A 14441-nucleotide genomic window follows, 5' to 3' on the forward strand; every position below is an offset into this window, starting at 1 on the left:
TTAGGACTAGCATCCGATGATAACAAGCATCATCTATGACCACTTTTTGTCAGAGGCAAGGCCTTTATGCATGTCACTTAAAGAAATTCTGCATTTTTAATCTATGCAATGCCAATTGATTTTTCCATGGACAAGAATTTAGAAATGCTACCATCCCAATAAGAATGTATGTGAAATGAATAATGTCGATTGACTTTGAGCATTGACCATGTAAGTATACCATAAACAAGAAACAAGTAAAATGAGGACTCTTGTAGTTTGAAAGTTAAGGCAACAAAAACGAGTGCTATTATTTAGCAAGCTCTTCATTTGGAGCTTTTTAAGTGCTTCTTGAAGCTTTTTGGTCATCACTTGGATTTTTTTTTTGTTATTTTATGGAGCTTTTTGTTTGATTATGTTATCGCTTTGAATTTAATTATTATGCAATTGCAAAGTAATCGCAAAGTATTGAATGCTTTGATCTCTAACAAAAAATAGGTATACAACTACTTCTGAAGCATGAAGTTTTAGCATAATTTTATAAGTTTATGAAGTAATCCCAATTTAAGTGAGATCCAAAGTCCATAGAGTCATACATAATTACCGAGCATCATCAAGCCCCATGGCATGCACTACCAATACAAGGCATCATTTTAAAAATAATGCAACTACAAATCATGTGAAATCATCATCGTCACTAGGATGAACAGATGGTGGTCCGCATGCCACATCAACCAAGCACTGGTTGTAGAGGCTAAAATCACCCTCAAGGCACATGCAAAAACGATGCATCTCTGTGCATGCTCTACCAAGGCCGCCACAACCTGAAAAAATATCTAGCACATAGTCGAGATCCTCTGTGAACGTAGCAAGGAGCCACCTACAAAAGAAACCATTTAGTAACATCCATAACAAAAGCATGACATATCTTAATGCAAAGTATAAACCTGTCTGAGAGTGTATAACGCACCTATAAAAAACTAGTGATCTTTTTGCACCCCCTCGAACCTCTACACCATCCACATAAGTGTGCTCAAATGATGTGCCCTGGAGGTCTGTCTCGAAGAGGAAGCTACGAGAGGCAGGAAACCTGTATGGGCTAACCCTCTCGCCAGCCTCTCTATCATATGAAGGGACATGCATCCCTCGATAAAACAAGCCAATAGTAAGGTCCATGACCTAGCAATGCAGAATCATCTTGTTAGCTACTTAAACTTTTATTTTAAAAAGTTACAAGTTTGTCTTCAACACACTTACCTCCTCTCGAGTATCAGGGTGTCTATATCCACCCTCACACATGAGAGTCCATGTGCGATGGAGCTTCAATCCAATGGCATGAGCTCCTCTAAGCACTTTTCCAAAGTGTTGTGCAAGTCCCAAAGTCACCAAGAACCCCTCATCTGCCAAGAATCTATGGGCTAGGTCCATGACACCTTTGACAAGTGCACTAGAAAATGTATTCCATTCGGGAATCCCTTTCAAATGTAAAGATGTATAAGACCATGCAATATCACATGAGTTTATAAACTAAACTAATGCAAGCACATATACCTTCTGCCTCAAGGCCAACAACAAGCAAAGATGTAGGAAAATCTGCAAACAACAACTTAGCAACCTCATATGATGGGACACCATTACACTGGTAAGAGTTGATGGTATTTCCCTCCATGAAGCGCTTAATGCTAAAATTGAAAACACAATAACAAAGCATAAGTAACCATTACAATAGATGTGTATATAGAGAATGGTGATAAAATATACCCATCCAATGCAAAATCGTCGATCGATGTCACGTCTACCAACAAAGCATCTACGATAGTTTGGTATTGAAATCCTATCATCAAAATAAAGTTTACTTACAAATGTTGATGTTGGCTAAATGTTAAGACTCAGAATGTAAAGCTAGAAATATACATACCTGTCTTGCGTATAGCGGGACGTCTACAAGACTCTTGTATAGGCTCTGATGACTGAGTCATGAACGACATAGCCCAAGAAGGTGTAGTATGTTGCAAAGATCCCTCAAAGTGACCCTTACTTTTTTCATTTTCTTTCCAAATGCTATGCATGTCAAAACCATCTTTTTTGCCTAAAGTTGTAAAGAAAAATAGGAAGGAAAGCAAATTATTTAGTGTTTAATGTTTAGATTTTATATTATCTTCAAAAATATATAAAAATGTACTTTTAACATGACTCCAATAATCCAAAAAATGATACTTGATTCACCTTCTAATTCTTCATCCAATGAAACAACTTTCTCTTTGTGTTTAGACCTTCGCTTTGTTGTACCAACCTCATTTAATTCACTTATATTACCTACGCAATATAAAGACAACAAAATAATACTTTAATAAATTGACTCGTCAAATGAAAATCCTAAACTCTATCATTCATGCAAATTGGCTTACCCTTGCTATACTTCAACGCATCATCTATCGTGGTGATATTCTTTCGTTTTCCCATGGACTTTTGCTTCATTGTAGTATCAACAGTTGCACCACCAATGGCACCTAAGTAGTGTGAAGTCAACACAATATAATATCATATTCATGAAAATTAGAAACAAGGCTACTTGTATCAAACTAAAAATTTGCATTCCATCCAATATACCCTTTGCCATGCTACCACCACAAGCCGCCTTTATCCCCACAACATGAGGGACCATGTCTATTGTATTGGACATTTCTAATTTGCAAAAACAACAAAGTTAAGAAAACACAAAAGTCTAAAAAGTTATGATAAGTTTCATGTTAAATAAATACATTTTTAGAAAGTACCATTTCCTTCATCCTCTTCTTTGTGCGTAGAAATTACTCTATTTTGTTCCAGAAATCCTGCATATAAGGCAAGTATTACTAAAACAAATAGCTAAGAGCAAGAGTTACCACATATTTACTACGTTTGGCTCTCAAAGTACTTACTCTCTCTTAATTCAATCTCTTAAAGTACTTACTATGTTTGACTATTGCACCCGTCTCAACTCCGACTATTCACTTAGAGTTGATAGTCCTCTTCTTTGTGCGTAGAAATTACTCTATTTTGTTCCAGAAATCCTGCATATAAGGCAAGTATTACTAAAACAAATAGCTAAGAGCAAGAGTTACCACATATTTACTATGTTTGGCTCTCAAAGTACTTACTCTCTCTTAATTCAATCTCTTGCCTTGGAATGTCATCCAATGGATAGTCTATCCACCATGGACAAATACGCATTTCCCATTCTGACAGACCCCTCTCAAGCAGTGCTTTTGAGAACATACAATTTTCACATCCCAAGTCCATCCACTCCTCCACTAGAGGAGGGAGGCTTTCTAGCACTCCACTTTCCTGTAGACTACGCAACCATCTTTTCCAAAAATATAAGAACAAACAACAAAAGCACTCTTAAGTTAGAATACATTTGTACATATGGTATTAAGAAAATATGGTTTCTTTATACTAGAAATACCTGTATACCACCCTCTTGCTTGATTGTGTGAGCTCTGGAACCTTCTCAAAGTCTCCAACATTCTTCATTTCACCAAAAATATTTGCAAATGCCTTTAAAATATGTAAACGTCTTTGGCCTTTAAAAAAAACATCAAAGCCTCCTGGAATCTCAGTGCCATCAACTTGTAAGCTCCTGATCAATAAGGAGCATTCTCCAATCATATGAAACCAATACACCTCTTGCTTCATGTAGCTACGAAATCTCCTTACATCCGCAAAGTGTGACATAGTGGAGTCCTTTGCCTTCGTGACAGCCATGAGAAGTAAAATCTCCCTTTTTCTAATATATTGGTTATTGAACAAAACATAACTTCAATATTGTTGAACCAAATTATGTTCAATTCCAAAAAATAAGAGAACATTAGTCCATGAGAAAAACATACCTCTCCACAGCAATATTAGCACTACAAATGGCATACAATTTGTCCTTGGTGATAGCCATCATGTTCCTTTCATCCCAATTCAATGCAAGAATTCAATTTGTCCTTGGACAAGACCCCATCCAACTAATATCTTCCCTGATGCTACTTCGAGAATTAGCCATTGCCTCGGAGACTTACAATGTCATCGAGTCAATTGTCCTTACTATGAGAGCAACAATCAACATAATAAAATGTATTTTCATGGTTACCTCAATAGCACAGTGAGCAAGGGGCTACTTGCAAGTGAAGAAAAACATTCAATCACGTGTCACTATTGTAGTAAAGTTGTCACTTGTTATGCAACTTGTGATTGCAAAGTTTATTACATTTTTCCAAAGGATACAAGCATGGAGAGATTGATGCTTCATGTAGGCACTCACACACACAATGTGCAACCAGGGACTTCAATGGCTGCAATTAAAAAAATTAGATCTCTAGTTCACTCAGTTTTGCAAGTGAATCGACACTGTGGTGCTAGGAAGATTCAAATGATTGTAGCAAAACAAATTATCACTGAATCTTTGACAACTAATGGTTCAATGGTGGAGGGAGAACAAGAGCTTACAAACTTTTTGGAGGAGTTGATGCCACTGGTTCAAAATCAGAGGTTAGTTTCGGTTATTCAAGTCTGCAAACTATGGTTTGTAGCATTGTTATTAGTTTAACAAACTTTCGTTTGTTGAGGTTGCAGGTTCAATAGTATCGTGACATGCCAGAAAAAAAAAGAAACATGTGTTGTTGGAGATGGCTTTGATAACATTTTGGAGTTGAAAAAAAGATGCATGTTTCCTTTTTTTCATGGCAGTAGATTTCCAGGGCAAGGAGGGGTGGGTGAAAAAAGTTACATTTTCAAGATGTCTACTAAAGGACCCGGCTCTGGAGTGGAATTGGTTAATCGAATGAGACGCTTAGGAAATGGAGACCTTTGCAAGTCTTGGGTTCACTTTGACTTTACACACAGAATAGATGACTGGGCAACAATGTCTTGTTCTGTGTACGATCCATGGTTTGTTCGGGAACCTTACTTGTTATCAATTTTCGTTGACATATTCTAGCTGCTAATCACTGTATTTCTTATTGCAGCTTGAAGGGGATCATGGTGATTGCTATTTGTGATACAAAGGAAGAGGATACAGAAACACAAATTCTTTTTTGGAGATGCCTTAATAATGTGATGCTCGAGTGTGGACATCCTCCTGCAGACTTTGCAGGTTTTATGGCGGATGAAGCCGGTGCAAATTGGATGGCAATCCGCACTGTTTTCAATGCGGGACCTGACAATGTTTTGGAAGGAAGAGAGCGATCGTGTTTGTTTCACTGGGAACAAAGCTTACAGAAGCACACAACGAAATACGTGCCTTCAAACCTTCGAAAGCATCACTTGAATTTATGTGAGAGGTGGCGCCTTTCAAAATCCATTGAAGAGGACAAGAGGAATGCCACAGCTATACAAAATTGGTGGCAGCAAGTAGGACTGCCTCGAGATAGTACCGTACCATTGAAGAGATGGATCAAATGGTGGGAGAATAGGATAGACCATTGGGGTAGTACTACACATGTAAATGTTTTTTTTTGTTTCTATTTGTTACATACACATGTACTAATATCATTGGGGTGGGAATACCCAAGTATGAGAACAAAATAGACATGTAAGAGGAATTGCTGAGTTTTTTATTGGGTTGCAGGCTTCCTTGAGTCCTTGGGAGAGGGCCTGTATTCCCAACACAAATCTTTCTGAGAGCGTGCATGCAAGTTGGTTAGCAGGGGAGGATGGAAAGAAGAAAATTGGTTTGTATGATGCATGCGTCACTGACTTGATCAACTCATATATTCAATGTTCAAGGCAATTGGCCTTCACAACTGGAAGATGCTCTGGAAGTGGTCCCGACATGGATGCTCTTATTAATAGGGTGGTTGCAAGAAATACCCCTTCACCTGCATTCATAGCTCAAACAGTTCAAGGAGCAGTTCTTGGCACCCCCATGTATGGAGAGCCTTTCATTTCTGGAAACAAAGAAACAGTTCAAAGGAAAAGAAGAACTCTAGATGGTTGTAGCTCTCATAAACCTGGCTATGTAATGGAGTCAAGGGATAGAAAACAAAAAGGACGACCACACAAGATAAATTTTCAAAATAGAAATGACCAACCTACAGAAGTAGGCTTGGACCATGAGGTGCATGCAGTGCCGATTGAAATGGATCTCCCAACTAATATTGTCTCAGAGGAGGAAATGCATAGAAGTTTGTGGGCCATTCGGAGAATGCCTGTTCATTGCAAACGAAAATGTTTTGGTATTATAAATAGAAAGAAGTGCTGCAACGTGATAGAAAGTAGATCACCTGGGTTACTATGCCCTTCATTTTGGTCAGAGAGGGAATTTCAAGGTAAGCCTATTGCACAATGGTTCTGGTTTTGCAGTCATGATGTGGAGCATACATGGGATGTTGATAAACAAGTTAAGCATGTACCCTTGCAACCAAGGATTTGGTCTATTGACAAGGGCACCAATGCTTCTGCAGACGAGATTTCAATTCTTATAAAAGGAGGTTTTGTATTCAAGCATGGTGGCATTCCACCTACCCCCAAAAATACTATGACCCATGGGACAGAACCACTTACCTCTTCAAGTGGCAAACGAAGAAAAAAATGGAGACATGGTATTTCTAAGGATGCAAAAAGAAAAATTGCATTGGCTGAGGCATTGGATGTAGTTTTCATGGAAGAGAAAGTAGTGGTGGCAAATGAGAAAGTCATATTTTATGTTATGTCAGAGCATTTGTATGAGGTGCATGTCAATCCCGAGCCCTTTTGCACGTGTCCTGACTTTCAAAAGAGAGAGTTGGAAAGTAAACCCTTCCTGGCCTGCAAGCACATGTATTATGTCTACATTCGTGTGCTTGGGATGGACAAAAATCAACATATGATGATGCATCAACCTTCCCTTAAGCAAACTGATTTAAATTTTATGCTTGCCCTTCCGCGACGCATAAAATGCAAATCAAAGACTTGAGAGTTTTATGTTGGCTATTGTTCAATGAGATGGGGACCATGCAGTACTGAATGAAAGATTTAAAGGGCATATGAAGAAGTGGAGGTGGATGTTCATTTTGGATACATGATGTGAAGGGACCACATATTTGGTATTTTTCTTTTTCAGCATAATGAAAACTCTAGTAAAAGTAGACATTATTAATCATGGAGTAGTTATCCATTTGTGGACATGATTGGACGAGGATCTAAAAGTGGAATTATTGATCATGCTTTTTTGATTCATTGAGGGGGCCATCTATTTATAGATTAGGGATCCCTTTATAAACTATGCTTATTTAGTATGCAAAGTAATTTCATTTTTTGTGATTTGATGCTCCAACTTCATTTTTGTTGAGCCATTTTTTTTTCAAGGTAATCTAGATCTTGCTCCTCTTCTCCTATTATGAAAAGTATGCAAGTTTATTGTTTGCCTTTTGCTATGATGAATACATCCATAAAGCTTGGTATTCACTGAGGGGGGTACCTATTTGTAGGTGATGGATCTCATTATAAATCATGCTTATTTTGTGTGCAAAGAAATTTCATTTTTCTTAATTTTAATGCTCCAAGTTCATTTTTGCTAGTTGTGACAATTTTTTTCTCAAGATAATCTCGATTTTGTTTCATAAAGCTTGTTGATCACTTCGTTTTAATTCCCCTCAGAGGATTGTCTATTTATATGCGAAATATCTCTTTATAAATCATTCTTGTTTTGTGTGCAAAGCATTTTCATTTTTCCTGGTATTGATGTTCCAAGTTCGTTTTTGTTGATTGTGATACTTTTTTCTTAAGGTAATCTTGATCTTTGTCCTTTACTCCTATTATGGAAAGCATGGTTACATAGAATCTAATCATGTATCATCTACTCTAGTCACATTTCTAATATATATTATGGTTGCTTCTCCTTCCCATGTTACACCTTCTCAATTGTTTGCTTCCCCTTATCACGTTATCAAGGTGTTTTTTATCTAAACCATGTTCTAATTTCTAATTTTCATTTGTTAATTGGGTATTTTTTTATCTAAACCATGTTTCATCTAACCTTTGATTGGCAAGTCTACTATTGATATAAACCATGGCCAAGTTTGATGTTGAACCAAACCATGATATGGTTGCTTCCCGTCCTTATGCAACAACTCTACTCTTTGCTTCTCTTTTGCATATTGCTCTTCCTTCCACTTTCCATACTCAATTCTACTAATTTTTATTTTTAGCACAAGGTTTCCTTTAAATTCTACATGAGTCAAATCATGCCTAAACCTACACAGGAGGAGCTAGACATGATAAAGACCTTCAGAACCGCAAATGGTAAACTAGATTCGTTGTCAAAAGCTACAAACTATGATGAGAAGTGGTCAATAAATGATGCAACATTTGCCATTGGAAAGGTTGAACAAATACTTGGCCAAATTTTTCAACAAGAGGATGAAAATGATATATCCCTTGTAGATATGTTAGAGTTAAAGCTCCCTACAACCATTGCATATATGAGAAGCTTTGGAGTGATTAGTAAAAAAGACGAGGAAGATATTGACATTTGTTGCTATCAAGTCCACATATCGATACTATATAATAGTTATATATAAGTGCCTTTCATAATTTACCTAAATAGTTGCAAGAGAAATAATTATATTTTCCTATATTGAGTTCTTTTTGTGTTTTGTTTAGATTGACTCATAATTTTAGAGATTAGTCTGATTGATAAGGGTACTTTTTGAGATGTGTGGTAGAAACCCAATTTTGTTCATTTTTCTCTCTTCGGTATATTTTGAGAGTTTGAAAAAATGGTCCCTTGAATACCTTGCTTAATACAAATTTTCAATATGGGTAACAAGATTATCCCTCATAAAGTTACAAATTTTGTGAAAAAACTCCAAGTTTTGGCAAATACATTGAAAAACTCCAAGTTTTGGAAAATTTTGTGAAAAAATTTCAAATTCGGGACTTGCTTTTTTAAATCCCCCAACAAAAACAAGCTTACTCAACCCAATACATTATATACAATGTATCCCTACACAACACATATGAAGATCATTAACAAGTATCATACTCACTTTTAATTTCCAAATGGTATATGAATCCTTGAGTTATTGAGTCTACTTTGTCACATGATTTGGGACCCAAATCATAATATACATCCTAGGCAATTTCCAAGCAAAGTTATTGCTCATAATGGTAATCCTCAAAAGGCATATGGACATCATCAACCACCAAAAACATTTGTGACAAAAGTCATTCATGGAAAATCTTCACCCACAAAATTAACTTACCCATCTTGATTTTACATGAAGCAAAAACATACAAATATATGATTGTCTACACCAATTAGCACTACATCCACTTCATAGCCCTTCAACAATTTGAATTCAAGTTTATCAAAGTCATAAGAGAAAACATTTAATCTAAATAGCAAGCAAGGAGTATCTAGTTAAGTAGGAAGTGGGACTACTTGTACACCCTAATTGTAGCTCTAATTGTAGATCAAAACAATCTCCAAACTGCACCAAAGGTATCCTCCTCTTCCCTAGGGTCAGGGCACCTTCGTCTGTGCTGCCATGATGGATTTTTAATGCTATAAGTGACTACTATCACTGAAACATTGTCATGACTTCAAGTTGGGGGTTAAATAGGCACTTGGCTAGTCAAATAACAAATAATTCCACTTCAAAAAATTTTCCTTGACTAAAAACTCTAAGATTTATGTATATGCACTAGCAATATTTTCCTATAAGGCCATTTGGTAAGTTTTTTACATCACCATGCTTGTTATCCATAGTTAGGATTGCATATCTGGAAACACTTTCCAAACTTCCTCCTTGCTAAAATTGATAGATTCACCCACTACCATACTATTCTTCTCATTACCTCGCTTCATGCAATCAAGGCCATGATCCTTATGCAAGTGAAAGAAAATCAAAGTTCCTATCTTCGTGATTGAATTAATCTAGCTATTAAAAAATTATTCACAATTTCTTAAAAATTCTAAATACATTGGAGAAAAAATAAAAATTGACCACACCCAACTCAAAAAATGGTTGATTAGACACTTCATGCAAGGTTGGTTAACTTTTCCACATTCCTAGAGATTAGACACCATGATGGCTATCACTAGCAAGGCTTGTCATGACTATCATAGAGTTTACAATGATGGTGGCATTTTGGGGTCCTCCCTATTCATTGCCACACTCTCCTCAACAAACTACTATAGCATGTTCTTCCTCAGCCCATATAAGAAGTCTACGGAATTGCATGAGTTGGCATCACGACAATGTTGACATCCTTATTGCTATGACTAATTCACTTTGATGGGAGTCATACTTCTTTTACCTGGGATCGTCACATCAATGGTCTTCTCACAAATTTTTTTAGGTGTGTTAAGTTTTCTTCTTCTTTTTACAATGCACAGTTTACATGTGGTTGCATACTCCTTTAAAGATTGAGACATTGGTTATAGGTTTATCATTTGTAGCCATATAGAAGAGGCTTGTAGAGGAGAGTGGAACAAAGGATTTGATATTAGTTGTGTGGAAACAATGGAAAGATGGAGTAATAATTGAGAAGAAAGACCTCCTGATGTAGTAAGCTCTGCAATTTAATCTCATCGAGGTGTGCCAGAGTCGTAAAGCACTCTAAGAGGGCATCCCCGTCACTATGGCCCTTTCTTCTATAGAGGGAGAATATCATGCAGTATGTTCTATAGCTATGGAGGTGGTTTAGCTTCACGGCATATGGGCCCAAATTGGCTTTCTTGAGCATGGCCCTACGGAGCTCCGCATGGGACAATCAAAGTGCTCTGACTTTGGTGAAAAACCCTATGTTTTGTGCTCACACAAAGCACATCGAGGTTTAGTATCACTATGTTTAGGAGTGGATCGTGGATTCTGAGTTAGTGCTGGGCTAGTCCCACGGAGGACAATGCAACAAATCTCTTTCACAAAGCCTTTGCCCAAGCCTTCTATACTTCATCACATGAGGTTGATGGGTCTTCAAGCACTCCTAAGATCTAAGAGGGGGTGTTAGCCTACCTATATTAGTCATGTCAGTATGTCATCTTCTGGTTGTGAGCTCTTGTCTAAGTCTAATGGGAGACATAGGAGATCTAGCAGTTTAGATTCATTTTCTTCAATTTTCAGCTTCCTATGTGCATTCCTAGGCCAGTTCCTACTTTCCACAATATGCCTACACCTTTTAGACATTTTCATCGTCATCTAGGACTTTTTCGAGTCCTCTCTATTTTTTTCTGCTATATTTTTAGAGAGTGACTAGCATTAGTTAGCTAACATTTATGGCCCCTACAACTACAAGTTGGCCAATTTTTTTTATCTTTTGGCTATTTATAGCCACATCCCGCAATTGGCAAACACGCACACTCTTTAATCTTTAGTTTTTCATTTGAAAGTGCACACTCTGGCACTCCATGCTTGGTGATGCCATCATCATCAACCTAAACCAATGTCCTCATTGATGCTTTGGGTTGTGTGCAATCCATCTCCATTGTATCAACATTGTTCTTCAATCAACGAAGTATTCTTCCTTCATCTTCTACTCTCTCTCTCTCTCTCTCTCTCTCTCTCTCTCTCTCTCTCTCTCTCTCTCTCTCTCTCTCTCTCTCTCTCTCTCTCTCTCTCTCTCTCTCTCTCTCTCTCTCTCTCTCTCTCTCTCTCTCTCTCTCTCTCTCTCTCTCTCTCTCTCAAGAATATATAAACATGACGGTTCTAACTATTCATTGTGTTCATGTAAGGTGGAGTGCGGTGTTAACACCTTTGACCTTTGGGCTCTTGTTTTTTATTTTATCCCCCACACTAAGGCGGATCTAGAAAATGGGGCTTCTATGGACCAAGTAGCCTTTTGGGATCAACTAAACTCGAGCCCAATCCTTTGTGTTTATAAGTTTGAAGGATTATATCATTGCATATGTTTGTAAAATATTACACGGTGCAGCGAACAGAATCTGAGAAAGAGATAGAGAGTACACAAGAGATAGGAGAAGAATCAATAAATTCTTTAACTTCAAACAAGTGATACAAAGATGGCTCTGTCCACTCATGCGCTTCCACTGTGTGAAGCTTAGATGGCGATCTAGATAGAAGATAGGTGAAGAGCTTAAGGCTAGCTGGAACAACAACTCTTACTGGGTGAAAGATGAGTGATCGACGGCTGTGAAGGGGTTTAGCTTTTATAGCCCGCAAAGGTTGTTAGGTCGGCTTGTCCGACCTACCATATGAGCCTCCACTAGTCGGCCAGGGAATATTCCGAATATTCCAGGGAATATTTCCTTTACCATCGGGCCGCGGGCGTTGCCCTCGGACCCCCACCAGGGGGGTCAACGGCACCCCCCAGCCAAGGGCTGCTTCCGCGGCCCCTGGACCCCATAATAGGGGCCCTTTTAACTCCCTTACACCGCAACTCAATGAAATGCGCCTCGAGTTGCTACCAGCTTAACCACTCTGTCTAACCCAAAGATTAGACCCACAATGATCACCTTTTTTTGCCATCCGATCACATAGACCTCATCTGATATACAAGTCAGGACTCAACCAATGTCCGGGCTCACATTTGGTTTCTCCTCATAATGGGGGCCTTACAACTTTGAGCACCATGGATCATTGGTAGCACCTAATGAGGGTGGGGCATTGATCATATCTAACACCCCCCCTCAATGTCCACCCATAGGTGAACTATCTCCTCGGCCCAATGCCGAGTCTCTGAGGATGAACTTGAAGCAGATCCTTCGTAAGTGCTTTGGTGAAGATATTTGCTCCATTCTCCTCTGTTGGACAGTAGACCAGTTCCACTATCCCATCCTATATCAAATCACGCACATAGTGATACTGGATCTCTATATGCTTGGTGCGCGCATGAAACACTGGATTTTTGGCAATGGCGATGCAACTCTGATTGTCACATCTCAGCACAGTTGGTTCTTCATACTGCACTCCCATATGCCATAGAATCCCTCTCAACCATACTACTTCTTAGTAATCCAGGAGAAAATTCCTGAACCCAAAGAGAAACAATAACCAGAAATTGACTTCCTGGAATCAATGTCTCATGCCCAATCTGAGTCACAGTTCCCCACAAGAGAAGTTCCGAAACTGTATGTGATACCATAGTCAAGAGTTTCCTTCAAGTATCTAAGCACCCGCATCCCAGCCTTCCAATGACTCTCATGAGGTTTGTTTGAGAACCTGCTCAAAACACCAACAGCAAAACTAATATCTGGTCTAGTGTTACACAAGTAGATCAGACTACCGACCAACCTCCTATACCTCCCAATGTCTGCTAGTGCTGATGTATCCTCGACGGATAACTTTGCATTCACCTCCATAGGTGTAGCTATCTCCTTACACTCGGTCATGCCAAATGCCTTCAAGATCTCCCATGCATACTTCTTCTGAGAGATGAAGATCCAGACCTCAATCCCCAAACAATAGTGCAACAAGCCTAAGTTTGTCATTTCAAACTCAGAACTCAAAGCCTTTCGAGTTTGGTTGATCATATCTTCATAGTCACCTATAATAAGAAGGTCATCCACATATAGGACAATCACTAGACTTTTTACCATCCCTGTAAACATACAAGTTAGCATTTGAGGCACATCTTTTGAAGTTTAGGTTTAAAAAGAACCTATCTATCCGCTGGTATCATGCTCTAGGGGCTTGTTTCAGCCCATACAATGCCTTCTTCAGCTTACACACTTTGTTCTCAGAATGGGGGGCCTCAAACCCTGGTGGCTGAGCCATGTACACCTCCTCCTTGAGGTCACCATTTAAGAATGTTGACTTTACATCCATTTGGTACACTGGCCACTTCTTGTGGGCAGTGATTGCAAGTACCATGCGAATAGTGGTCATTCTGGCAGTTGGGGCAAATGACTCTTGAAAATCAAACCCTTCAACTTGTGAAAATCCTTGGGCAACTAGTCCAGATTTGTACTTTTCTAAGGTACCATCAGCCTTGTACTTTACCTTCCAGATCCACTTGGTGCCAATAACCTTCCGCTTTGCTGGTCGATCCACTAGCTCCCAAGTGTCATTCTTCATTATGCTGTCATACTCCGCCTGCATAGCAGCCTTCATGATGGATCTGCAAGTGCTTCTTCTAAGTCAGTTGGCTCCTTTACTTCTCTCATAATCTCAACCATCAAGGCCATATTGACTATGTGAGCAGAAGCCCTTCTTTGCTCCTCTATTCTCTGAGACCTCCTTGGTTCGTCTGCCTTCTCCTCAACAGATGCAGGCATAGGATTATTGTGGTCATAGAGCTGCTTCACCCAGCACGGCAATGGCTTTTCCGGTGGGGTGATGTCAGGTTGGTGAACTTTTTCCTCATCAGCTGAAGATGATGCTTCCTCCTCCTTAAGGATAGGGATTGTTCTCGGGACAGGTTCATAGTGGACTACTTCTTCACTTGATGATAAAGTGGAAGAACTTGCCTTCTCCTCCTCCACTGTATGTGGCTCCTCCTTGAACACCACATCATGGCTCGCGATGATCTTCTTTGCCTCTTGGTCATATAAT

General features: G+C 38.8%; 1 protein-coding gene across 1 annotated transcript; it reads right to left on the reverse strand.

The window, feature by feature from the left end:
• Window positions 1–654: 654 nt before the first annotated feature.
• Window positions 655–1278, reverse strand: LOC148021110 (uncharacterized). Its single transcript, XM_087698211.1, has 3 exons — window positions 1237–1278; window positions 950–1158; window positions 655–859 (listed from the first exon to the last, which is right to left on the reverse strand). The coding sequence occupies exons 1-3, from the start codon at window positions 1276–1278 to the stop codon at window positions 655–657; spliced, it is 456 nt and encodes a 151-aa protein (XP_087554337.1).
• Between the last annotated feature and the right edge of the window lie 13163 nt (window positions 1279–14441).

The sequence above is a fragment of the Lygodium microphyllum genome, chromosome 18 (assembly GCF_053477565.2).
Source record: "Lygodium microphyllum isolate KBCC chromosome 18, Lygodium_microphyllum_v1.1.10, whole genome shotgun sequence".
Taxonomy (NCBI): Eukaryota; Viridiplantae; Streptophyta; class Polypodiopsida; order Schizaeales; family Lygodiaceae; genus Lygodium; species Lygodium microphyllum.